The sequence below is a fragment of the Monodelphis domestica genome, chromosome 6 (genome assembly GCF_027887165.1).
Source record: "Monodelphis domestica isolate mMonDom1 chromosome 6, mMonDom1.pri, whole genome shotgun sequence".
NCBI classification, from domain to species: Eukaryota; Metazoa; Chordata; class Mammalia; order Didelphimorphia; family Didelphidae; genus Monodelphis; species Monodelphis domestica.
Window position 1 is genome coordinate 259,419,361 of NC_077232.1, and position 26,367 is coordinate 259,445,727.

Genomic DNA, 26,367 nt, shown 5'->3' on the forward strand with positions numbered 1-26,367 from the left:
TGGCAAACATATGGCATGCATGCCAAAGATGGCACACACAGCACTCTCTGTAGATACACATGCTACCCCACCTCACCCCCAGAGTTCTTTACAAAAAGGCAGAGGGACTCAGGCAAAGCTGCTCCCTTCCTCCTCTCCACTCTGCCTGATAACATTTTTTTCACATCATCCACCCTTCTACCCAGCAGTCCAGTGGAAGCATTTTCTCCCTCCTCAGTGTGGAGTGGGGGCGGGGGGGGGGGTACCCAGCATGCAGTCTGGGGGTGGCAAGGCATGGCACATGGTCTCTATAGGATCACCATCACTGCTCTAGGTCATTAAGAAAGCTCAGGGGGCATCTGGGTAGCTCAGTGGATTGAGAGCCAGGCCTAGAGAAGGGAGGCCCTAGCTTCAAATCTGGCCTCAGACACTGCCCAGTTGTGTGACCCTGGGCAAGTCACTTAACCCCCATTGCCTAGCCCTTACTACTCTTCTGCCTTGGAACCAATACACAATATTGATTCCAAGATGGACAGTAAGGGTTTAAAAAAAAAACTCAGCTGACATGATAAACATATTATTTAATTTTTTTATTTTCCAAATTACGTAGAATAACAATTTTCAGCATGTTTTCTGAAATTATAAGATCCAAGTTGTTTCCTTCCCTCCCTTCTTTGCCCCCTCCCAGAGATGGTAAGCAATTTGATCTGCTATATATGTATTATCTTGCAAAACTTACTTCTATATTGGTCACCGTCATAGAAGACTAATAATATAAAACCAAAACCTCCAAATAAAAGCACAAACTAAAGTGAAAGATAGTATGCTTTGATCTGCATTTGGGATAAAAACGTCTGTGCAGGATAAAAAAAAACAACTACTACCCACTCAAATTGCAATTATAAACTTGTAGTAAGAAAATGAAAGTAGAATAGAAATGTATTTCTTCTTTCTCATGAGAAAGGGCAAGTGCTTAGAATAGGACAAATACCATGGCTGGAAGCAGATATGAACATACAGGTTCCTGATGCAAGAGCCTGTCTGACTCCTATTGTCTGGGGAACAAGACTTATAATCTAGGAGTGGAGTCTACCCCAATCAGAAAACAGCAAGACACATAGCATGGGCTCATCATGAGCTTCCACCTGTGGGGGGATAAGATAAAGAGTGAAGAGACTGTTTCCCTTGTTTGTAAGCTATAAAAGGAGTTCTTGCGAGTGAGATAACGAATCTTCACTGGTCCTAAAATAACAAGAAAACCTTGAAGTCTCATTCTGCAAGCCTAAGCAGACTTGTTTTCACAGATTCCATTCCTGGATGGGGAATAAGTAGGAAGTTTTATCCTGAGAACACACTTAATTCCCTTTTTATTTCACTCAATCCTTCCTCTTTTCTTTTTAAAGATATTATTCTCACACCATTGCTGGCCACCAACTTCCATTTATCCAGGATATCCATCCCCTATAAGTCAGAGAAGATCACGTTTAAACTGGCATATAAGCTATTTTATGAATACCCTTGGCAAACTCCTTTACTACCTTCCCTTTACTAGGTATTTGTATGTAGCAATCAGTAGCATTGAATTTTATACATACTCCTCCTTCTGCAGCCAAGAAACAGTCCAGAGCTAGTCTATGCAAATATACAATCTCCCTCATTTGTGTCTCTTATTAGCTTTAGGGCTCTAGCCTTTTGGTTAGAGATAATCTCTACTACTGTTTGAAGCCTAATTAATCTATTCAATAAGTATATGGGAGAACTGTAACCCCGTGTCTGTATGACTTTCTAGGGACCATTCATCTCCTCAACCATTAGCATCCCCGGTGATGCCAATGTTTATGACACTCCTCCTATTCCTACTTTGAAGTCCTACATACTAGCCCAGTTCTTCCTTGACCCTAAATCCACTTATGGCTATATAGGGAGCAAACAATGGAATCTAAAGTAAGATTAATGAAACTATAGGTGGTCTGCAATGGGCTATCACCCACAGGAATCCCACCTCTGTGATGAATGCAGTACCTTCCTTTTCCACATGAGCCAATGGCCAAGTGAGTCTCTCTCTTGGATGAGGGCAGAGTATTGATAACAACAACTAAAAGAATAAGTACTCCCTTTATAAACAAACCATGCTCTCACATCCTCACACTCACTTCTTTTTCTATTTTCTAATTGGACTCCTCTCCTTCCATTTATCCAAAATTTCCCCTGACTCTGCCTTGAGGTCTGGAGGTCTAAGCCTTGACCTCCAGAGTCTAAAGATCTCACTCTCCTCTGGATGTTAATTTATTCTCTCTTGTCACCTAATTGTTTAGTAATTATCTGCATATTCTCAACTGTTCTTTAAATAAATTCTACAAAGCAGGGTATTTAAGCAAGGAGTTATTAACAAAGTCCCTAGGGTGCAGAGCAAGAAAAAAACAGGGCTGCTTCCATAAGCTCCCACCAAACCATGCAAGCACTAATGCCCAAGCAAATATAGATCACTGATTAACAAAAGCCCACATACTTAAATTACATTAACTAGTACTTGATAAATTCTAACCTTCGACTACTGATTTATTTGGTTGCTTGGGATATACAATAGTCACATTTTCGTTTTACAATTTTCATTATGTTCTGATTATAGGAATTTGTCATAAAAGGAAAAGCCAAAAAAAATAAAGATTATAACAAAATCATCACTGGTTCCTTTAGGCCTAAAGCCTTTTTAAAAATTTTTATTTATTTATTTAGAATATTTTTTCATGGTTATGTGATTCATTTTCCTTCCCTCCTCTCCTCCCTACCCCCTCTTATAGCCAGTGAACAATTCAACTGGGTTTTACATGTATCATTGATCAAGACCTATTTCCATATTATTATTATTTGCACTAGAGTGATCATTTAGTCTACATCCTCTATCATACCTCCATCGAACCATGTGATCAAGGAAATGTTTTTCTTCCATGTTTCTACGTCCACAGTTCTTTCTCTGGATGCGGATAACGTTCTTTCTCATAAGTCCCTTAGAATTGTCCTGTATCATTGCATTGCTGCCAGTAGAGAAGTCCATTATGTTCGATTGTGCCAAAGTGTATCAGTCTCTGTGTACGATGTTCTCCTAGTTCTGCTCCTTTTGCTCTGCATCAATTCCTAGAGGTCATTCCAGTTCGCATGGAATTTCTCTGGTTTGTTATTCCTTTAGTAAACCTAAGCCTTTAAAGGCACAAAGTGACACCATCTGACTTCAGGTATGGGTCAGAGCTATCAATCACTCAGGCAATAACCATTTCACTCAAGAATCGTCAAAATCATATGCACCCTGTCAACTCAGAAGCTGAGATTGTCCTTTCAACTTCTATAAGGACCTTTCCCTGTAACAATTCACATTTCTCTGAATGCCTTGTAGTTTTTCTCTTGAATGGTGGATCAATCATCAGACAGCTATCCCTGGATTCCAAACTTAAGTTGAGATTCTCAAATGGCAAATCTCACCTATTGCAGTTTAGAGATGAAAAGTTTACATTCTCAATAATCTAATTCCAATGTATTGAAATTCCATACCCAAACAAGCCTTTTGTTTTATAGGGCTAATTACTTTGTCTACTCTAATGACTTCTTAAAGCCTTCCAAGTTTACAGATAAAATGTTTTTCTCTTTAACTTTCCCATACAGTAAATACAAATTCTATATTTTCTTTATTCTTTCTCTCACTATTTTAGCCCTCACAGATTCTCATTACTCTACAATAGATCTAACTGAAAGGATTTTATCCCAAACTATTAAAATATATTTACTTTTCCTAAGAGTCCTCAGGGCCATAAGCTAACCCTTCTTTTTATTCCTAAAAATTTTCCTTTTTGTAGTTAAGAAACAAGATAGTTCTTGAATTCCAATGAAAACAATTGCAGATTTAGGAGACTGATATACTTTATAGAAAATAAGATTTAATTACAGTTAAACTGTATACCTTTTCCTTTTCTTTGACCCAGAAAAAAAGTTAATAAATCTGCAGGCAGTTTAACTTCTTAGTAGCATTATCTCAAATCTGTCTTTCTATGATTTATGATGGCTCCATTTCCCATTTGTTTGCAGTACTGGGAAATGAGGAAAATACTCACAATTGCTTTAAAATATTTTCTAATAGCTTCAAAGCATTTGCTCTTTTCCCTTCAAACCCAGTGCTCAAAGCAGATTCTTGTTGTCTTAATTCCTTACATTTAACTTTCAAATGGACTTTGAATAAAGTTCCTTTTCTTTCATATTCTAATTCAATACTCCTCTTACTTACTTTTCACCACTACCATAATTCAAATAAACTTCATTCCACCAAGTATTATTTTTACCTGTTAATTAATAGCCCAAAAGAATTCATATTCTTCTTCTTCTTCAAGATTGTGTCATTTAAACACTGTATCGGAGCATGTTGTTTTATCTAATTCACCTCAGACATTAATTTAGTTCATAGTATAAATTTGTAAATCATTTATGATTTTAAAAAATCCATGATCCGTGCTGATTGCATTTACATTCAAACAATGAAACCATTCTTATACTAAAAGTACATATTTTAGTAACAATCTATATAGCACTTAGCCATATTTCATAAAGCATTTCCCAGCATTCTGAAGTCCTATTGGATGTTCCATCTCAAAGTTGCAGATTTGGAACGCTTTCCTTCACAATGCTCATAGCACTTTTTCTAGACTTTGAAAAGTCTTAGTGCTTGATCACCTTTCTTCTAGAAAACTGGTACTGTTTTTGATACTATAAATTATTGAATCATTGCATTTCATTGAACAGTCAGTAATTTGAGTTTGCTTCTCATCTATTTACTGTCTAGCTGTTTGTTGGCCTCAAAAAAAACCTTTCTCCGACAAAGAGGCTGGCTAACTATTTTCAAGATTAAGAAAGAAATTAATTAGTCAGTTCTCAATTTTAATTTACTAAGATGAAAACCATTCATATGTTTAAAAGTTCAAATCATTTGACTATTTTATTTACTTTAAGTTAAAAAAAACAACCTTCTGTTATTATATATAATCTGATAGACAATTTGCAATAATGAATTCTGAACTTTATATTCAGACTCTGAAACTTCTCTGACTTCAACAAGCACAAATAAGAATTAGGATGTTATTTTTCAAAGCCACGTATACACATATTTTAACTTTGAATTAAAAGCTGTTTAAGAAATCCAGTTGAGAGATTAAATATTTCTTTTGTCAAACAGTTTGTTTCCATTATACTCTTGTTCTTCCCACCTTCCCTCCCAGTGGTTCACCGAGAAGAAAGGGGGGGAGGTTTCAAACTGATCTTTTTACTTGCCATCAATCAGAGAGTAAAACTAATAAATAATTCCTTTTCACTTGTTAATCTGGTATAGAGTTTAAAGAACTAAAAATTCAAGGATTTTGAGCTTCAAATATAAGTTCTTTTTAACTCATTATCTCATTCTCCTGTCCTCCAAACATCCCCCAATATTCAAGAAAGCAAGGAAGGAGAGACAGACTAGTTTACCACACATAAATCACATAGAGCTTTTCCAAATTCCCAGCTTGTATCAACAGATATACAGAGGCAGACAAATAGTTCAATAAACTTTGCTCCAGGTTTAAGGCAGTATCGAGGTGTCTCTTTCCCACCATATGTTCTATTCTGAGTATGTTCATCTTCAATCCCCCACAACAAGATCTGCAGGAGGAAGAGATGGTTTTGGTTTTGTTTTTTTCCTACACTAATGGTCATTTGGTGTTATAACAGAAAATCATTCGTTTCTTTTTCCTCTTTCCTTTATATTTTTGGAGATCTCTTATCCCTTTTGGCTTAGAGAAAGATCTCTTATCCCTTTTGGCTTAGAGAAAGGCGAAGACTCTTGAGAGTCTCTTCCCCCAGAGGCTACCGAAAATGACTAGTAGGATGTGCTTGCCCATTGAGGGTCTCACTACCATTCCAGGATACCCTGGAGAATGCACCAACTATGTGGAATTAAAAAAAAAAAAACCTACCACCTACTCAAATTACAATTACAAACCTGGAGTCAAAAAGTGAGAGTAGAAGAGACTGAAGTTTATTTCTCCTTTCTCAGGAGAAATGGCAAGTGCTTGGGATAGGAGAAATACCATAGTTAGGAGCAGATATAAACATTATATAGGTTCCTGATGTGAGAGCCACCCCAACTCTGTCTGACTCCTATTGTCTGGGGAACAAGACTTATAATCTAGGAGCAAAGTCTACCCCAATCAGAAAACAGCAAGATACATAGCATGAGTTCATCATGAGCTCCCACTTGGGATGGATAAGGTTAGGAGTGAAGAGACTTTTCCTTGTTTCTTGAGCCATAGCAGGAGCCCTTTAGAGTGAGATAGTCTTCATTGGTCCTAAAATAATAAGAAAACCTTGAGATCTCATTCTGCAAGCCTAAGCAAAACTTTTGTTTTGACATATTCCATTCCTGGAGAGGATAACAAGATGGATGCTTTACCCCATACTTAATTCCCTCTTTATTTCACTCATCTCCAACAGTTCTTTCTCTGGAGGTGGATAGCATTCTTTGTCTTAAGTCCTTTGTCAGAATTATCCCAGATCATTGTATTACTGAGAGTACTAATCTTTCACAGTTAATTGTTGTATGATGTTACTGTTACTGTGTACAATGTTCTTCTAGCTCTGCTTATTTTACAAACTGCATCAGTTCAAGTAGGTCTTTCCAGATTTTTCTGAAATCATCCTAAACATCATTCCTTATAGTAGGATACTATTCCATCACCATCAAATTGGTATTTGTTCAGCCATTTCCTAGTTGATGGACTTCCCTTCAATTTCCAAGTCTTCCATCACAAAAAGAGCTGCCATAAATATTTTTGTACAAGTAGGTCATTTCCCCCTTTTAAAAAATCTCTGAGTTTTATAGTCCTTTTGGCATAATTCCAAATTGCCCTCCAGAATGGTTGGATCAGTTCACAACTTCACTAATAATGTATTCGCTTACCAATTTTGCCACATCTCCTCCAATATTTATCACTTTTCTTTACTGTCATTTTGGCCAGTCTGATGAGTTGTTTTAATTTGCATTTTTCTAATCCAGTAATTTAGAACATTTTTTTTTTACTAAAATTACTGATAGCTTTGATTTCTTCATCTGAAAACTACTTGTTCATATCCTTTGTCAGTTGGGGAATGACTTGTGTTCTTGTAAATTTGCCTTAGTTCTCTCTATATTTGAGAAATAAGAACTTTATCAGAGAATATACTAAAATAATGTTTTCCTGGTTTATTTTTCTTCTAATCTTGGTTGCCTCAGTTTTGTTTGTACAAAAAATGTTTTATTTTAATACAATCAAAATTATTCATTTTCCATCTCAATGTTCTCTATCTCTCATTTAGATATAAATTCTTCCCTTCTCTTTAGATCTGATAAACAACTCTTTGCTTCCTCAATTTGATTATGGTATTACCCTTTATGTCTAACCTTGACCTTATCTTGGTATAGAGTGTGAGATACTAGTCTTTACCTAGTTTCTGTCATACTGTTTTCCAGTTTTCCCAGAAATTTTTGTCCAATAGTGATTTCTGTTAGAAGAGACTTTCTTTCTCTCTAGTCTTTTTCTCTCCCTTTTTAAGCATCAGTGACCTAGAGGTCAAATACCACTGAGTAAATTCAGGTATAGATGAGCCTCAGAAGAGGAAGTTAAAGAACCAAGGAACCAACAAGATAGGAAGCTGATTCCACAGACATTGTCCCCCTGGGTTGCCCAGGCAAATTAAGAAAATATAATTGGTTCCTGAGATGTGATGTGTGAAAGTTAGTGGGTGAAGAAAAAAATCTTACAAATTCAGTCCAGTGTTATAGCTACAGGCCCATTATGGCATCTGTAGATTAGAAAGGTTAGAATTTCTCTACCTCTCGCCTACTTTTTCCTCTCTTTACTACTACTTTTGATTTAATAAAGTTATTAAGCTACAACCAGCCTCATAATTTTAAATATTACAGTTTTTATGCCAAAAGCTAGGATCTTTGGGCTCATCAAACACTAGATTGCTAAGGTCATTTATTCCTATATTTTGTGTATCTAATCTATTCCACTGATCCACCATTCTATTTTGTAGCCAGGACCAAACTATTTAGAGGATTACTGCTTATTTCATTCAGTTTGAGATCTGCTAATAGGTCAACTTTCTTCACCTTTTATTTTTCATTAATTCCCTTGATATTCTTGATCTTTTGTCCTTCCAGATCAACTTCATTATTATTTTTTTCTAGTTCTCAATATAATTTTTGGTACTTTGATTAGTATGGCAGTGAATAATTAAATTAATTTAGTTAGAATTATCATTTTTATTAGCTCAGCCTACTCATGAGCAATTAATGTTTTTCCAGTTATTTGTATCTAACTTTCTTAACATGAAAAGTATTTTGTAATTATATTTATGTAATTCCTGTTTGTCTTGGCAAGTATATTTCCTGGGTATTTTTGTCTAGAGTTACTTTAAATACTGCTGGACTTCGTTGGTAAAATTCTGATGATTTATGCAGATTTATTTTATATCCTGCAACTTTACCAAAGTTATTAATTTCAACTAGTTTTTTTTTGATTCTCTAGGATTCTCTAAGTATATCATCATAAAATCTGCAAAGAGTGATAGTTGTTTCCTCATTGCATACTTTCATTTCTTTAATTTCTTCTTATTATTATTGATAAAGCTAGCATTTCTAATATGATATTAAATAATAGTGGTGATGATAGCAATCCTTGCTTCACCCTTGAACTTATTGAGTAGTTTTCTAGCTTAATCCCCTTACAGATAAAAATTTTAGTGGTATTATATAGATATTACTTATCATTTTAAGGAAAGACACTTATTCCTATGCTCTCTAGTGTTTTTAGGAGGAAAGGGTTTTGTATTTTCTCAAAGGTCTTTTCTGCATCTATTGAGTTAGTCATGCAATTTGTTAGTTTTGATATGGTCAGTGATAGATTTGTGAGCATTGATATGGTCAAGTGTGCTGATAGTTTTCCTAGTACCTGAATTCCTGGTATAAATCCCTCCTAGTCAAAGTGAATGATTCCTGTGATATATTACTATAGTCTCTTTGCTAGTATTTTATTTAAATTTTTTGCATCTATGTTCATTAAGGAAATTGGTCTATAATTTTCTTTCTCTGTTTTTGCTCCATTGGGCTTAAGGATCTGCACCATATTCCCATCATAAAAGGAATTTGGTAAGACTCTTTGTGTATCTTGCCAAATAGTTTATATAGTATTGGAATTGTTCTTTTAAATGCTTGATAGAATTCATTTGTGAATCCATCTAGCCCTGAGGATTTTTTTTTTCATTTTCTAAGAAGGGATTATTTAAATTTTCTATTTCATCTTTTGTTAATCTGGGCAATTTATATCTTATATTTTTGTAAATATTCATCCATTTCAGTTAGTTTGTCAGATCCATTTCATTTGACATTGGTCATTTGATTTTCTTTCAAATTAAATTAACCAATTCTCTATTTTATTTCTTAAAAAAACTAACTTGTAATCTTATTTATTAGTTCAATGGTTCTCTTACTTTCAATTTTATTAATTTCTTTAATTTTTGGAATTTTCAATTTGATCTTTAATTGAAGATTTTTAATTTGTTTTTTCCTAGTTTTTTTTAGTTGCATGCTCAATTCACTGATCTTTTTCTCTATTTTATTGATATATGTCTTTAGAGATATGAATTTCCCCCTAAGTATTGCTTTGGCTATACCCCCTAAATTTTTAAATATTGTCTCCATATTGTCCTTCTCTTTAATGAAATTTGTTTCTATTATTTTTTATTGACCCACCCCCTTTTTAGAATTAGATTATTTTATTTCCAATTAACTTTTAATTTTTCTTCCCATAGAACCATATTGATTATAGTTTTTATTGTATTATGTTCTGAAAAGGATGCATTTATTATTGCTGCTTTTCTACATTTGGTTGTAAAGTTTTTATGTCCTATTATATGTTCAGTTTTTGTGTACCATGTACTGCTGAGTAGAAGGTATATGCCTTTCTATTTCCATCCATTTTTCTCCAGAGATCTATTCAATCTAATTTTTCTAAAATTTTGTTCATCTCCTTAATTTCTTTTTTGTTAATTTTTTTGTTATATTTATCTTCCTGTTCTGAAAGGGGAAAGTTGAGGCACCCCACTAGTATAGTTTTACTCTCCATTTCTTCCTGTACCTCATTTACTTTCTTCTTTAAGAATTTGGAGGCTATACAATTTTGTACATACATGTTTAGTGTAAATATTACATCATTGTCTATGGCATCTTTTATCAAGATGTAATTTCCTTTTGATGATCAATTATGAAAGACTTAGCTACTCTTGGTAATACAATGATCTGGAACAATTCTGAAGGACTTATGACAAAGAATGCTATCCACCTCTAGGGAAAGAACTTTTGGGGTTAGATATAGATCAAAGCTTATTATCTTTCACATTAGTTTATTTACAGTTTCATTTGGGGGCTTTGGTTTTAGATGAGCATTCTCTTACAACAGTGACCAATATGGAAGTATGTTTTGCATGATACTACAAGTATAACTCAGATAAAATTGCTTACCATCTTCAAGAGGGGTAAGGGGAGGGAGTAAGGGAGACAATTTGGATCATTTAATTTTGGAAAATGTGTTAAAATTGTTATGAAAAATGGAGATTTGAACCCCGGACCTCAATTCCCAGAAGTCCTTGGAAGTTCCCAGAATGCCCTATAATCTCCCTGAGTCCTCACCTGAGTGCGAGAACACAATGGGTATTTAAACTGACTGTACCACCTCTCTCCCTGCTTCTGCTTCTAAGCGCATGTGTCTCTCAAGATGTAGAGTAAATGAAACTGAATGGGCCTTTCAGCCCTCCTAGGCACGTGCTTTTCTATTTTTGCATTTTCTTTATTTCTTAATCTTTCATAAACCTCATAAAAATATAATGCTTTTAGCAGAGAAACTAATTTTAACTGCTACAGTTATTACATGTAATAGGGAAAATAAAAATCTTTGAATTAAAAAAATGTAATCTCCTTCCTAATCTTTTTAATAAGATCTATTTTTACTTTATCTGTATCTGAGATCATGATTGCTACCCCTGCTTTTTTTAAATTTCAGATGAAGCACAATAAATTCTGCTCCAGCCCTTTACCTTTTTTCTGTATATGTCTCCCTGCTTCAAATGTATTTCTTGTAAACAACATATCATAGGATTCTGGTTTTTAATCTACTCTGCTATCTGCTTCCATTTTATGGGTGAGTTCATCCCACTGACATTCACAGTTATGATTTCTAACTGTGGATTCCCCTCCATTTTATTTTCCCCCTTTGGTCCTGCTTTTTCTCTCTGTCCCTCCTTACAAGTGTTTTGCTTTTAATCACCTCCTCCTCCTCTTCATTCTCCCTTCTTTTACCTCTCCCCACCCTTTTCTTATTCCCCTCTTTCTCTATAGAGTAACACAGGTTTCTGTACCCAAATGAAGATGGTTGATATTCCCTTTCTAAACCAATTCTAAGTGTAAGATTAAAGTATTGCCTGTACCCACCCTCATCCTCCTCTCCACTGTATTAATTTTTATATGCCACTTTAGGTAAGATAAGATTTAACCCCCATCCTACAACTCTCTTCCTTTTTCTCTCAGTGCAATTCTCTTTTTCAACATTAGATATTTTTCTTTTGGATATCATGTCATCTTCATCAATATACTCCCACACCCTCCATCTATGTATATGCTGTCTATATACCTTAATGCTAAAAAAACCTTTAAGTCACAAATATCACCTTTCAATGTAGGAATATAAATAGTTTGATCTTACTGAATCCCTTAAAATTTCCCTTTCTTATTTACATTTTTATGCTTCCCTTGAGTTTTGTATTTGGACACCAAATTTTATTTTTTAGGTCTGGACTTTTCACCAGGAATGCTTGGGAATCTTTGATTTTACTAAATGGCCATTTTACCCCCTGAAGGAATATATTCAGTTTTGCTGGGTAGGTGATTTTTTATTGTAAATGTAGCTCTTTTGCCTTCCAGAATATCATATTCCAAGCCCTCTGATCTGTTAATGTAGAAGTTGCTAGGTCCTGTATAATCCTGACTATGGTTCCATATTTGAGGTTTGTTGGGTTTTTTTCTGACTCCTTGTAGTATTTTCTCCTTCAACTTGGGTTCTGGAATTTGGCTACAGTATTCTTGGGAGTTGTCATTTGAGGATTTATTTCTGGAGGTGACTGGTGGCATTCTTTTAATATCTATTTTACCCTCCTGTTCAAGAATATCAGACAATTTTCTTTGATAATTTCTTGTAATATGATGTCTTGACTTTTTTATCATAACTTTCAAGTTGTCTAATAATTCTTAAATTGTCTCTCCTGGATCTATTCTCCAGATCATTATTTTTCTAATGAGATGTTTTACATTTTCTTCTATTTTTTATTTTTTTATATTGTTTTGTTTCTTAGTGTCTTGTTAAGTCATTAGCTTCCACTTGCCCAATTTTAATTTTTAAGAAATTATTTTCTTCAGTGAGCTTTTGAACCTCCTTTTCCATTTGGTCAATTTTACTTTTTAATAAACTCTGTTCCTCATTGGATTTTTGTGCCTCTTTTTCCATTTATTCAATTCTGCATTCTTCCCTGTGCTGGGGTTTGAAACCTCCCTGCCAGATGTGCTAAGGCTTAGAACTTCAAGGGATGAACATAAAGGTACTCTAAGGTTGGCTTAGGCACAGTCTCTGAATCTCAATATTGGCTCAGTCCCAGGTTCACAAGCTCAAGCGTTGTGTGCATGGAAAGGGGGGAGGTGCTGTTGACTTTTGCATGTGTTCCTTGGTGCAGTCTTACTATGTGAAATAAGACCCTCTCTGACTACCTTCCAATTGTTTTCTGCAATAAAATTGCTTCACTCCATCTGCTTGTTCATTCTGTCACTCTAGTATTCATTTTGAAATATTATTTTAAGTTTGGTTGAAGAGGATTCTCTCTTTATAGGAAACCATAGGTGTCTGTTGACATAGAATGACATACATGTTGCCTATGATGGTATTTGTGTTATCATAATTAGATACTGCTTTGTTTTGGGTTTTTTTTAACCCCTTATCTTCCATTGTAGAATCAATACTGGGTATTGTTCCAAGGCATAAGAGTGGTAATGGCTAGGCAATGGGGGTTAAGTGACTTACCCAGGGTCACAGAGCTAGGAAGTGTCTGAGGCTACATTTGAACCCAGAACCTTCCATCTCTAGGCTTGGCTCTCAGTCCACTGAGCTACCAAGCTGCCCCTGCATACTATTTTGTATTTTCTCAAGTGAATGATTTTCACTAGAACCAGCAACAATAAATTTTATTTTATATTCACGTTTTTTAAATTAAAAAACTAAAGGACAATGTGGTAATATATGAAAACACTTTGAAACATAAAAACCAGGACACAAAGCTAAGGTATTATTGCTGTTCTTGGTAATCAGTTGTCCTCAGGAAGTCTTTCTTGGCTACATGTTGTCAATTTTAATTGTTAACTCAGGCTTTTTAAATTTCTTCTAGGCACCTGTGTTGCCACATTGAGCATGGCATTATTAGTTCGAATTATGGTCACATTCTTCCTGGTGTCTTTTACTGATTTTTCAATTAAGGAAAAAATATTCGTTGCCCTTTCATGGATACCCAAAGCCACTGTTCAGGTAAGGATTGGAGAGAGCAGTTAATGATCTTAATTGTTTATGAATGATGCTTGGAACTACTAAATCATAGTGACCATTTTTAATTCTCTACCAGAAGCCTGATATTATAATTACAAAGAGAATAGGCACAGAACAATTCAACAGATTCAGAATGATTGGATGGGCAAAGAATGTTTCTTACAATTTCAGCATTGACTTAGAAAAAGAGCTCTAGTGGATTTGCCCTAGAAATTGATGTTTAGCCCTCTAGAGCTTATTTTTCAGTGATTTGGATAAAATCCTAGATTATAGGCTTATCATCTTCCCAAATGACCTTGAGATGGGATAGGCCCCTGCATCATCACTTCTTAAGAGCCAAGCTACCTAATAATGTTTATTTATTCTTTTAAAAATTTTACTTTTAAGAGGAAAAGTCTAAGTTTTTTTAAGAGATATTTTTAAAAATACTATAAAGTGACTCTTTGCTAGTCAAAATGTAAATTAGGCTCTGAAAAGAGGCACACTTTTTCTTACTTGAGTGTGATTGATTGGGTCACCTGGTATGTTTTGAATGCTTCAGAGTATAAGTCTTATAGAATAACTGCCTTTTATTCCCATTCTCATACCATTCTACTACTTGTATAAAATAGTGTCTATTACCTGTGTGACCTTGGGAAAGTCATCTAACCTTCCTAGACCTCAATTTACTCATCTACAAAATGAAGGGATTGGAGTAGATGGCCTTTGAGGTCACTGCCAATTTAACTTCTGATTATTAGCTTTAAGCTTGTCACTTGATCAGTTGGTCCTGTCTGACTCTGTGACCCCTTCTGGATTGATTTGCCATTTTCTTCTCCAGCTCACTTTAGATGAGGAAACTGAGGCACATAGGGTTGTGACTTATCTAAGGTCACACAGCTAGTAAGTGGCTGAGGCCAGATTCAAACTGACATACTCTTTATTACAGGCCTGACACTCTAGCCATCCTGCTACCTAGCTGCTCTAGTCTTAGCAAAGGTGCACAAAAAAGGAGAGGGTAGAAAATTTACCAGTGTAGGTACTAGGTTAAGTAATGATTCTGATTGCTTCTAAGTCCTGCATAGCACAAACAGATAGTTTAGGGGCAGCTAGATGGCTCAGTGGATAACAAACCAAACCTAGCCTGGAGATGGGAATACCTGGGTTCAAATCTGGTCTCAGACACTTCCTACTGTGTGACTGTGGGCAAGTCACTTTACCCCAATTGCCTAGCCCTTACTGCTCTTCTGCCTTGGAATTGATACTTAGTATTAGAAGGTAAGGTTTTTTTTTTAATTAAAAGGACAAATAATGTAAACTAAAATGTATTCATCATACAGATAGAAGAGATCCAATTATTAGCAAAGTCTAGTCAACTTTTTATCCCTCACTATAGATGAAATAGATAGACAAATAGAATCTTCAGATATCTACAAACCTAGGACTTTCCCATTTCACTCCAATTCCCATGAAAAGGTAACTAGACATTCCTCTTTATAAAAATTAAAATTCTCTTGAGGGTATCTTAAATTATAATTATTTATTAAATATTTTTTAATTATTTAAAATTTTTAAAAAGAATTTGGCTCAAACTTAAAGAAAATGCAGGTTAAAATTGCTTTTTCATGTAACTGAGTTAAAAATAAAATAGTAAATTAAATACTAAATAAATAAATAAATAAATTTTAAAAGCAGGTCTCCAGCCACATGTGGTTGGCAGTTCCCTTACCAAATCTCCTCGAAGCCTGGGAGCCATGCCAACCCACATCATCTCGCTCTCAATTCTCAGTTGAAAAAGACCTCTCTTGGTTCTAATTTATGTTCCTTGTGATGTCCCTTTACAAAGCCTCTCCAGCTGGAAGACTCTGACAAGTCTTTCACAGAGAGCTCTGATTATCTTGATTGGATCAGAAGATGAGGTAGGTTATAGCTTAATCAAATCAGGATCAATCCAATCTAATCAAGCTTAATATCAAGATTCTCTGTTTTTAAAATCCAAGGTTTATCTTGAGTGCCAAAAATAAAAGAAAGACAGAAAAAAAGGGTGTTGGCTACTGTTAAATTTTCACATCTTCACTGTGTGGTAGAGATGCTAATGGAAATGGCAGTGAAGGAGGTGGCTTAAGAAAGAGAAAGAAGAAAATCAGTTAGAGTAATTGTTTGCCCTTTCTATAATGAAAGAACTGTTAGAATTGGAAGCGGGGCAACAGGCATCAGGTATTTCAGACCAATAAACAGAAAATTGTCCAACTACAGGGGCAACTAGGTGGTTCAGTGGACAGAGATCCAGGCTCAGAGAAAGGAGCTCCCAAGTTCAAATCTAAATTCAGACACTTCCTGGCTGTGTGATCCTGTGCAAGCCACTTAACTCCAATTGCCTTGCCCTTACTGTTCTTCTGCCTTGGAACCAATACACAGAATTGATGTGAAGACAGAAAATAAAAGTTAAAAAAAAAATACATGACTACAACTTTTTATTGTTGTGACCAGGCTTTGGGGAAGGCCACTCCTATAGTAAATAAAGTATAGGATGACTGTTCTGCTCATTTTGCAAGTATATCCTTGATTGATCCCTAAAAAAAATACGACAATTTTATAGTTGAATTAGAAAATACAAATAGATGGGATTGTGGTGGGAAATGTTTTAAAATTCTTTAAATGAACAATGCTAAAAGACATTGGGTGCCTTTAAAACCAAAATATTGGGTATGCTTCTGCTTCCCCCCCCCAAAAAAAATCAGCCTAAATAAATAGAAGTTTATTCTATTGAAATCTGAAGACAAAAGCTCCATTTTTCAATCTTTCTTGATCTTTTAAGAATTGTAATTTATCCAGTGAAATGTAAAAAATGGACACTAGTCCAATTCTTGGTGCTTGAAAGCCATGTGATGGGAAGAATATATTTCTTGAATTCAGAAAAACTTGTTTATGAGTTCTATGAATTCAGACAAATTACCCCCTCTGAGCCTATTTTTCTTGTCTGTAAAATGGGAATAATATTTGTATTACTTATAACATGCCATATTTCATATGGTTGTTAAGGGGAAAATATTTTGCATACCTTAAAGAGCTCTTTGAGTATGAGTTGCTTTTAAGAGAAAGAAAAGAATAAAAGGAATATGGGGGTAAGGTGGTGGAACCTATGCTCCTTGAGGTCAGAGATGGTTTTCTCTCTTTGTATTCCCAGTGCCTAGCACATTGTAAATACTTGTTGATTGACTGATTGAAGAACTTGTACTCTCTCCAGTAAATATACACAATCAGGTATGTGTATCTATTGTTGTTGCTTGTCCTTCATTTTCAAAGAGGACAAATGACATCATAAGATGATGTCTTGACTTGTGCATGAATTGGCTTTAAGTGAGGGAGAGTCATCAGCCTCACTCTCTCTTCCAGAGTCATCCAAGTCCAGTGGCAAGACAAAAGTCAAGACAACTGGTGATGGCCCAGTCTACAGTAGGTGACCTTGGCATCTTTGAGGTCTGACCAAGCTTTAAGCGCTTCACAGCGCCTGCTTCAGCTGCCATCATGGCCGTTGGAACAAATTTTTCTCATCAACCCATTCTGCTAGGAGAAGTCTCCACATGCTTGGGGGTAGTTACTCCCCTAAGTCACTGATGGGTTTGAAGTCTATTGATTATCCTCAACCTGGTTTAGCCCATCTGCTGAGATGGTTTACTGGGGTGTGTCTGCTGTGCATGCCACAGCTTATTGGAACCACAAGTAAGAGTTGAGTGGCAGGTGGACACCAAAAGTGGATGCACAGTCCTCAAAGGGGCTTGACGAGCCCTCCCACTAGAGATGCTAGTCTTCCTTAAGCACCTATATATTCTTATGTGTGTATATGTATGTGTGTGTGTATCTTTATATCCAGGCAGCCTGGTATAGGGAGACAAAGAGCCAGCTTTGGAACCAGAGAAGACCTAGGTTCAAGTGTGACCTCTGGCACACAAGGGCCATATGGCATGGGGCAAGTCACTCAAGCTGTTCATGCTTGAAGAGAATGTGCCACTTTGCACTCTACTGCTTTAGCAATTCCCCTTAGAAAAGTACAATCTGACTGCTTAGAGCCCTCAAACAACTCTCAGACTCTCAGGCGCAGATACCACTCTGCATTGGCACCTTACACTAATAAAATCACAGATCTGGCCAAGAAAGAAAGGGTCACATACCCTGGCAGGTCACTGACTCATTTTCTCATTTTTAAATGTCCAGGTCCATATATTGTGCCCCTCCATTCCCCCCCACACACATGTTTCTCTAATTAATCTCCTAAATTCTGTATATTGTTCCTCCATTCATCCACCAAAATGCCCTAAAGAAAAATGCTGAAGACACCTAAGTTTCTTTTTCTTGGATACTGTGTTACCTAATTTCCATTTGAGCTAATACCAAAGGTGAGTCATTTGGTCATGGATTTTGAGCTGTGTAAAGGACCTTTGATGTAACCTGGTTAAATCCAGTAGGGAAACTAAGGGGCAAGTAAAGTCAAGATTTGAACCCAAGGCTCGTTCCTCTACATCATGCTTCCTGTTCATTATGAGAGAGGCTCCAGGAGGGAATACTTCTTTCTTAAATGTTTTCAGTACTTTTTTTCCCCCTTTGAGTAACTAACTGGGACTTTACAGTAGACTGTCTACACATTGAAAGCATTCATTCATAGGATGAACCGATCACATCCCAACCATGTAAAATTGTGCCTTGCTAAATGCTGGTTATTTTAATAATCGGGGGAAGATTTGATGCTTTTTTAACCTTTTTTTCTGACTACCTCCACCTTTTCCCCCCTAAACATAGGCTGTATTAGGACCTCTGGCTTTAGAAACAACAAGAAGTTTGAACACACCTCACTTGGAAGCCTACGCAAAAACTGTGATGACCATGGCCTTTCTGGGAATCCTGATCACAGCTCCAAATGGGGCTCTTCTCATTGGCTTATTAGGGCCCAGTATACTTTCAAAGGAGGAGATTGTAAATGATAGTTCGGCATAGATGAGAGAAAGAGATACTTTTTTCAAAAAATAAGAGATATTTTATCACCTGTAGTCTGTTAATAAATTTTCATGTTGAAAATAAACCAGTAGGAGCAGAACCTAAGGCTGATACACACCTGTGATTTAATTCCAGAGCTTTTTCTACTATTTTCTTCTTCAATTTTTTTACCACCCAAATTAGTATGGCTAAACTCTAGCTTGCTGGAAGACATGATCACGGTTCAGAAATTCCCAGAAGGTATAGCTAGAAAGAACTAAGAATAGAAAATGATAGTATAACGTGATCAAATATGTCCAAGAGAAGTGGGAACCAAATGCACCAAGGTCCCTCACACTGCCGCCCCCCACACTCCCCAAATACAAATGAATATCAGGGGGAAACATCATTCATTCTATTCATAAAATTGCATAAATCTCTCAAGAGAAAAAGTGAAAACCTCCATCATAACAGTGGACTACAAAAGGTACCAACAAAATACTCCAAGGGAAAAAAGAGTTCATCTTTAAACAAGTAAACTTATTGAAAGGAATTTCTCTTTCTAATACTAAATAGATCCTATTTCAAGGCTAGAGAAAAAATAAAATTATAGTGAAGATACTTCTCTTATAGTCTTAACAAATAATACACTTCAAATAATGATTTTAAGCCAATGTTATTTGAAGCTATGAAAAATATGTTAAGATGGAAGTAAACAGAAATCTCATGTTTTTTCACTTGCTACTGGAAAATAAAATTCTGGCATTAGGAACAAGTAGTTTGTAGGAGAGAAGGGCAACAGGGACAGCTAGGTGGTTTTCAATGGAGAGAGATATAAGCCTAGAGACAGGAGGTCCTGACTTCAAAACTGACCTCAGACACTTCCTACCTGTGTGACCTTGGGCAAGTCATTTAACCCCTACTGCCTAGTCTTTACCGCTCTACATAGTATTGATTCTAAGAAGGTAAAGATTAAAAAAGAAATCTCTAAGTACTAGAATTCCATAATTTCTCCCCAACTCTGCACAAGCAAAGAAGATATTAATCCTAGTAGTCCAGGGCAGGGCATTTACACACTCTTGTAACAAGAGAATTAAAGCAATGGGTCCATTCCTATTTTGATAGATCCTCTTTTATAAGGAGATATATGTATACATATATATAATATAACATCAAAGGTAACAAAAAAGATATTAAATTGGGGATATTAACCTATGTATTAGGTGTTTTTCTATAGACAACTTAATGTAGATATAAATAAAACAATGTATAACCAATAGTTGGTACTTATGTTTCCCTCTATCTCAGACATCAAAAAAATGTTATGTGCTCTTTTATTTTTGGCCTGATAATTTTAAACAGATTTTAAAATCAGGTCTAAAGTTCAGCATTTTTATAATATATATGAGAAAAATTATTTTAGTCATTCACTATCCTTTTCCAGGAAAGAAGTAAAAGATGACATATGGAAAAACAGTACTTATGAAGTTAATGGAAATAGATGACTAACTGCATCCCTAAGCTTTATTGGTTCTTACATTACTCCATTGCAGGGTTTTTTATGAATACTGGATTTAATTTCTTACATATTCATTGAACCCAGATGTTTCTGATTTACAAAATAGGTACAGGAATATTTTATATTTATATTTCATATTATATATAGGTACAGGCATATTTTTATATTTATATTTCTAAAACTTTTAATAATTTTGGAAGTGTAAAATTTTAATGCACTTATTCATGTATGTATAGTTACTATGTATGTATTTGTCTATATTTATGTACTACTTCCATTTAAAATAAATAGGATCAATATACCACCAATGAAGATGAAATCAAAGTAATTATTAGGAGTAATTTTGCCCAATTATATGCTAACAAATTTGATAATATAAGTAAAATGGAATAATACTTACAAAGATACAAACTGCCTAGACTATGAGAGGAAGAAAAAAGATATTCAAATAAATCTATTTAAAAAAAGAAATTGAGCAGGCAATAAATGAACTTCCTAAGAACAAAAGCATCAGGACCAGATGGATTTATAAGAATATTCTACCAAACAGTTTAAAATAAACAAATTCCAGCATTAAATAAATTATTTGTAATAATAGACAAAGGAGTCCTACCAAACTCCTTTAATGAAACTAATATGGTACTGATACCTAAATCAGGAAGGGGAAAAAACAGAGAAAGAAAATTATAGAACAATTTCATTAATGAATATGATGCAAAAATCTTAAATAGAACACTAACTAGGAGACTGCAACAATATATCACAATGATTATACATCATGACCAAGAGGGATACGAGGAATGCAGAGGCAGTTTAATAAAAGGAAACTATTCATATAAATAATTATACTAAAAGGAAACAAAAATCAAAAGAGATAAACAGAGGCAGAAAAGCTTTTCACATAATACAACTCTTATTAAAAACACTTAAAAACATAGTAGAGGATTTTCTCTTAAAATGAGAAGGAAGTATCAACCTAAAACTACCAGCAAATATTATTTGTAACAGGGATAATAAGTTAGAAGCCTTCCCAATAAGATCAGGAGTAAAACAAGGGTGTCCATTATCACCAATAATATTTTATTAGAAATGCTAGCAATAGCAATAAAAGAAAAATAAACAGAAGGAATACGAATGGGCAAAGAAGTAGTAGGACTACCTCTTTTTTGCAGACAATATGATTGGTACATGTGGAAAAATCCTAGAGATTCAACCAAAAAGTTAATTGAAACAATTTTAGCAAAGTAGCAAGATATAAAATAAGCTCACATAAATAAATCATCAGCATTTTTATATATCACTAACAAAGACCTGTAAGAAGAGATAGAAAGAGATATCTCATTTAAAATAATTATAGACAGAATAAAATACATGAGAGTATTTGTCCAAACAAACCCAAGAACTATATAAATATAACCATAAAATACTTGTTAAAAATCCTTATAATACCTTGTATTGGTTCCAAGACAGAGAAGCAATAAGGACTAGGCAATGGGGATTAAGTGACTTGCCCAGGATCATATAGCTATGGGGTTTCTGAGGTCAAATGTAAACCCAGGACCCATTGTCTCTAGACCTGACTCAGCTGAATCCACTAAGCCACCTAGATGCCTCCTATAAAACACTTTTTACACAAATAAAGTAATTTTGATAATTGAAGAAATATTAATTGTTCATGGGTGGGTAGTCAATATAAATAAAATAATAACACTATCTAAACTAACCTACTTATTCAATGCCATCCCAATTAAATTACCAAAAAATTGAGCTAGAAAAAATAATGAAATTATTTAGAAAAATAAAAGGTCAAGAATATCAAAGGAATTAATAAAAAAAAAGTATAAAAGAAGAGGGTCTAGCAAGTGCCAGATTTTAAACTGTATTATAAAGCAGGAATTATCAAAACTATCTGGTACTGGTTAAGAAATAATAAGGTAGATCAGTGGAATAGAACAGACATATAACAAATAGTAGAAAAATATAATAGTAAATTTGTATTTGGCAAAAGTAAAGATCTAAGTTTGGTGATATTAATTCATTATTTGGTAAAAACTGAGTGTCCTCAACCAGAGGCTGAATGAAAGAAGACAGGAAAGCAGACTGGCAGAAACTAGATATAGACCAATAACTCACAACATTTACCAAGATAAGATCAAAATGAATACATGAGGGAGATATCATACACAACCTAGAACAGGGAACATATTTCCTATCACATTTATGGAGAGGAGAGGAATTTATCAATAAACAAAAATAGCATTGTGAGATTTTAAAAATGGGTAATTCTGATTACATTAAAATGGTTTTGTACAAAAACTAATGTAGCCAAGATTAGAAGGAAAGAATAGAAAGAAAAAAGAAAATTGATTGGAATTTTTTATAGACAAGTTTCTTGGATAAAGTTTTCAAATCTAAGGCATATAGAGAATTTTGTCAAATTTATATGATAAAATGATATGACTATATCATTCCCCACCTGAGAAATGGTCAGAAAATATGATAGTTTGTGGATGAAGAAATAAAAACTATGTATAAGTATATTTTTAAATGCTCTAGAGAAATGCAATTCAAAACAATTCTGAGATCTCATATCCATCAGATTTATAAAAAGACACAATGACAAATGTTAAGGGGATGTGGGAAAACAGAGACATTATTGGTGGAACTGTGGACTGATCCAACCATTTTGGAAAGCAATCTGGAATTGTGCCCAGAAAGTTATAAAACTGTATATAATCTTAGACCCAGCAATACCATTGCTTGTTCTGTTTCCCAAGGAGATTAAGGGGAAAAGGAAAGAAATCCATATGTAATAAAATATTTATAACAGGTTTCTTTATGGTGGCAAAGAACTGGAAATTGAGGGAGTGTCTATCCTTTGGGGAAGGGCTGAACAAATTGAGGTATATGATTATAATGTAATACTATGTGCCATAAGAAATGATGAATGGGCTAATTTAAACAAACAAACATGGAAAGACCTACATGGAATTATGAAGCAAAATAAATATAACCAAGAGAATATTATATAAAGCTACAGAATTAATGTTTGAAGACTAACTTGTGAATGGCCACCTCTAGAGAAAGAAATGATAAATAGAATATATATATGGAACTGATGTCTTCTCTAATTTGGGGAGAGGAGGGAGAAACCTGGGATTTTTTAAAATAACTAAACACAAATTTAAAAAAAATTTTTTTAAACCCTTATCTTCCGTCTTGGAGTCAATACTGTGTATTGGCTCCAGGGCAGAAGAGTGGCAAGGGCTAGGCAATGGGGGTCAAGTGACTTGCCCAGGGTCACACAGCTGGGAAACATCTGAGGCCAGATTTGAACCTAGGACCTCCCTTCTCTAGGCCTGGCTCTCAATCCACTGAGCTGCCCCCACAAATAAATTTTTAAAAAGAGCAATGGAGATCATAAGAGGATTTGACTCCTTAAAATTTTTTAAATAAATTAAGTAGCTTCATTGTTTTTACCATATACAGTTATCAAGTGTCTTTTTTTACCCATTACATTTTAGTTTTGAGAGTGCTATACTTCTATTTATAATTTTAAAACTAAGCATGGTTAACTCAAATACAGTGAAATACAAACTCAATATGGGTCAACTCAGTGATATGGCAGCCAAAAACACTAAAAGATTGCATAAAGAAAAGTGCCCAGGACTAAAGAGGAAATAGTTTCAATGTGCCCTGCCCTAGTCATCATACCTCAGAAGTATTGTATTCATCCACCAGGGTGGTAAAAGGTCTATGATCCATCCCAAATGAGAATTTCTTGAATGTTTAATATAGAGAAAAGAATGGGGAGGAGTGCAGAGAGAAGGGAAATGATGGTTATCTTCAAGTATTTGAAGAGTTATCACAAGAATTAGACATGTCTGTTGGTCCTCAGGTAGAAGAGGCTAACAGGGATAAAAGTTGCGAAGTAGAAGATTTTAGGTTTACTGTAAGGAAATTTTCTAATTCTAAACTTTCTAATAATTACAACCATCCAAAAATGGAAGAAGAAACCTAAAAAGGTATGAGGCTGATAGACGGTGGAAAACAACCTTTTTTTTTAAAGTGATGGATAGTATAAGGAGACTTTGAGATCCCTTCTAACTATAAACATTCATCCTGAAGCTCTAAGAATGTGGGAAGAAGGTGTTACAGGAACACACATTCCTCTGAAGGAGGGGATAATTGGACAGAATTGTTCCCTGGGTGCAGGAAAGGAATGGATACCACATTTGGAAGATTTCTGACTATATATATATATATAACATTAGTGGCTCAGGAGATGGAGCATCATGTGAGAAGAGCAAGCAGACAAGTGTGGATATATATATATATATATTTGCACTTAATAATATGAATTTTTAGTAATTCAAGCAATTTAGCATCTTAAACAATGAGCAGGTTATTTTTTTCTAATTTGGAAAGATCTTCAGGAAGTAATGAAGAGTGAAATGAGTAGAATTGAGAGAACACTAAATACAAGTATACAATTTATATTTGAAGAATAATTTGTGAATGTCCACCTACAGAGAATGAATTGAGAAACAAGAAAGGCACAATCTATATATACATATTTATTTGTTAATTTTTATTTATTACCAATTACATAAATTTCCACACACGTTTTCCTAAGTTATATGATCGAATTTATCTCCCTCTTCCCTCTCCCAGTGTTGGCAGGCAAAGTTGGTCTGGGTTATACATGTATTATCATGTATGACATTTCCATATTGCTCATTTTTATAAAAGAGTAATCTTATAAAACCAAGATCCCAAAACATAAACCATTTACTTTCTGACCCTAATAATTTTCTCTGGAGGTGGATAGCATTTTTTAACATTAGTTTGGTTTATGGTTTTTTTTTAAGTCTTGAATTTTCTCCCTCCCTCCCTGAGATGGTATGTAATATGATATAAATTCTACATGTATAATCATATAAAACACTTTTCCATATTAGTCCTTTTATAGAAGAAAACTCAAACAAAAAGGCCTTGAGTCCTTCTTGAAGGTTACCAGTATGTCGACTTCCTCTTTTCTTTTTTGTATTTCTGTAACCTTTGTTTTATATTTAATACTGATGACCTCTCCTTAAAACCCTCTATTCCCTTTGGTCCTTTAATGCTATACTAGTTTAATTTAATTTATATCTACCTGTTTTCTTTTTCTTACTCCTGAACAATAGACATCTTCCAAAGTCCAAATTATTTTGCCCAGTACTCTTTCCTTTCTTGGAGAACTCACCACTCTCATTGCTTCATCTACTAAGTGTACATTCATAAGTCCTTACTTTGTTTATAATCTCCTTTAGGCTGTATCTCAAGTGTTTAAGAGATGGGGCAAAAGTATGTCAAAAGAAGCAAAAGGTGGATTTATTTAAAGGATTGGTCTATCAAGTGTTACAGACAAAAGAAAAGGTGTGTACAAATCCAAGGAAATCAAAGACATCAGAGAAACCACTAATAGTAAAAAAAGAAACAAGAAAAAAGGTACAGGTTTCAAGGAACAAGGCACATTCAAAAGCCTAACAACTGGGTGCTAACAAAAACTACTCAGTTCTGACTCACCAGTTATATTCTTCTACTCTGGAAGCTGAGCATTAGTCACACCCAACCCTGCCCAATTCCTGGAAGCTATTAAGTACAGTATTGAAGCTTATACGTCACTCCTCCTCCTACCAGGGACTCAGGCTCAAGGTCAGGGAGTGTATTATTGATTAAAATATTTCATGAGTTTTGGGAAATATGCAGACTTCCTTTTAGGACCTTTTTAGGGTCCACAAGATACAAGAGATGACCTGAGTTACATCCAAAAGCTAAGATCTGTAGAAAATATTAATAGTTCATATTCTTTTTTTAATCATAAGATTACATATAAAATATCACCAGAAATCTGAAACATTTATTTAAGATAGAACATAGTTAAAAATTAAGTAGTTAAGGTGAGAGCCTGCTGAAGAAGCAAAGCCTGATTCTAAGTTACAAAGCACTACCTTATTCCAGCACCAGTTTGGGATGGACAGCAGAATTTGGCCTGGACATCTGGCCCAGATCTTGTTTGCCAAATCTTCAACAGAGGGGATCTGGAGTTTAGAGTTTATCAGAGCCAAAATTGGGGTTCATCTATTAAAAGCCCCAAATATAGGGATCAGAGATTATCAGCTAAAAATGGGGATGTCTGGAAAATTTGGAGATTTCAGAGGTTATCTGGTCAGAGTATCTTGA

The 26,367-nt window shown here is 34.7% G+C and overlaps 1 protein-coding gene across 15 annotated transcripts in view; it reads left to right on the top strand.

Annotated features, from left to right (window-relative positions):
- Positions 1-24,246, top strand: part of SLC9B1 (solute carrier family 9 member B1) — a 128,129-nt gene extending 103,883 nt beyond the window's left edge. For 6 of the 15 annotated variants that reach the window (XM_056803130.1, XM_056803131.1, XM_056803133.1 and 3 more), the window contains 3 exons: positions 13,519-13,655; positions 17,049-17,108; positions 18,450-24,244. In XM_056803130.1, the coding sequence (XP_056659108.1) occupies positions 13,519-13,655; positions 17,049-17,108; positions 18,450-18,644 (392 nt within the window). In that variant the 3' untranslated portion in view covers positions 18,645-24,244. Of the gene's footprint in view, positions 1-13,518; positions 13,656-15,908; positions 16,811-16,839; positions 16,917-17,048; positions 17,109-18,449 lie in introns of those variants that run through there. The other 9 variants (XM_056803124.1, XM_056803123.1, XM_056803125.1 and 6 more) reach the window with 7 other exon arrangements.
- Positions 24,247-26,367: the final 2,121 nt, after the last annotated feature.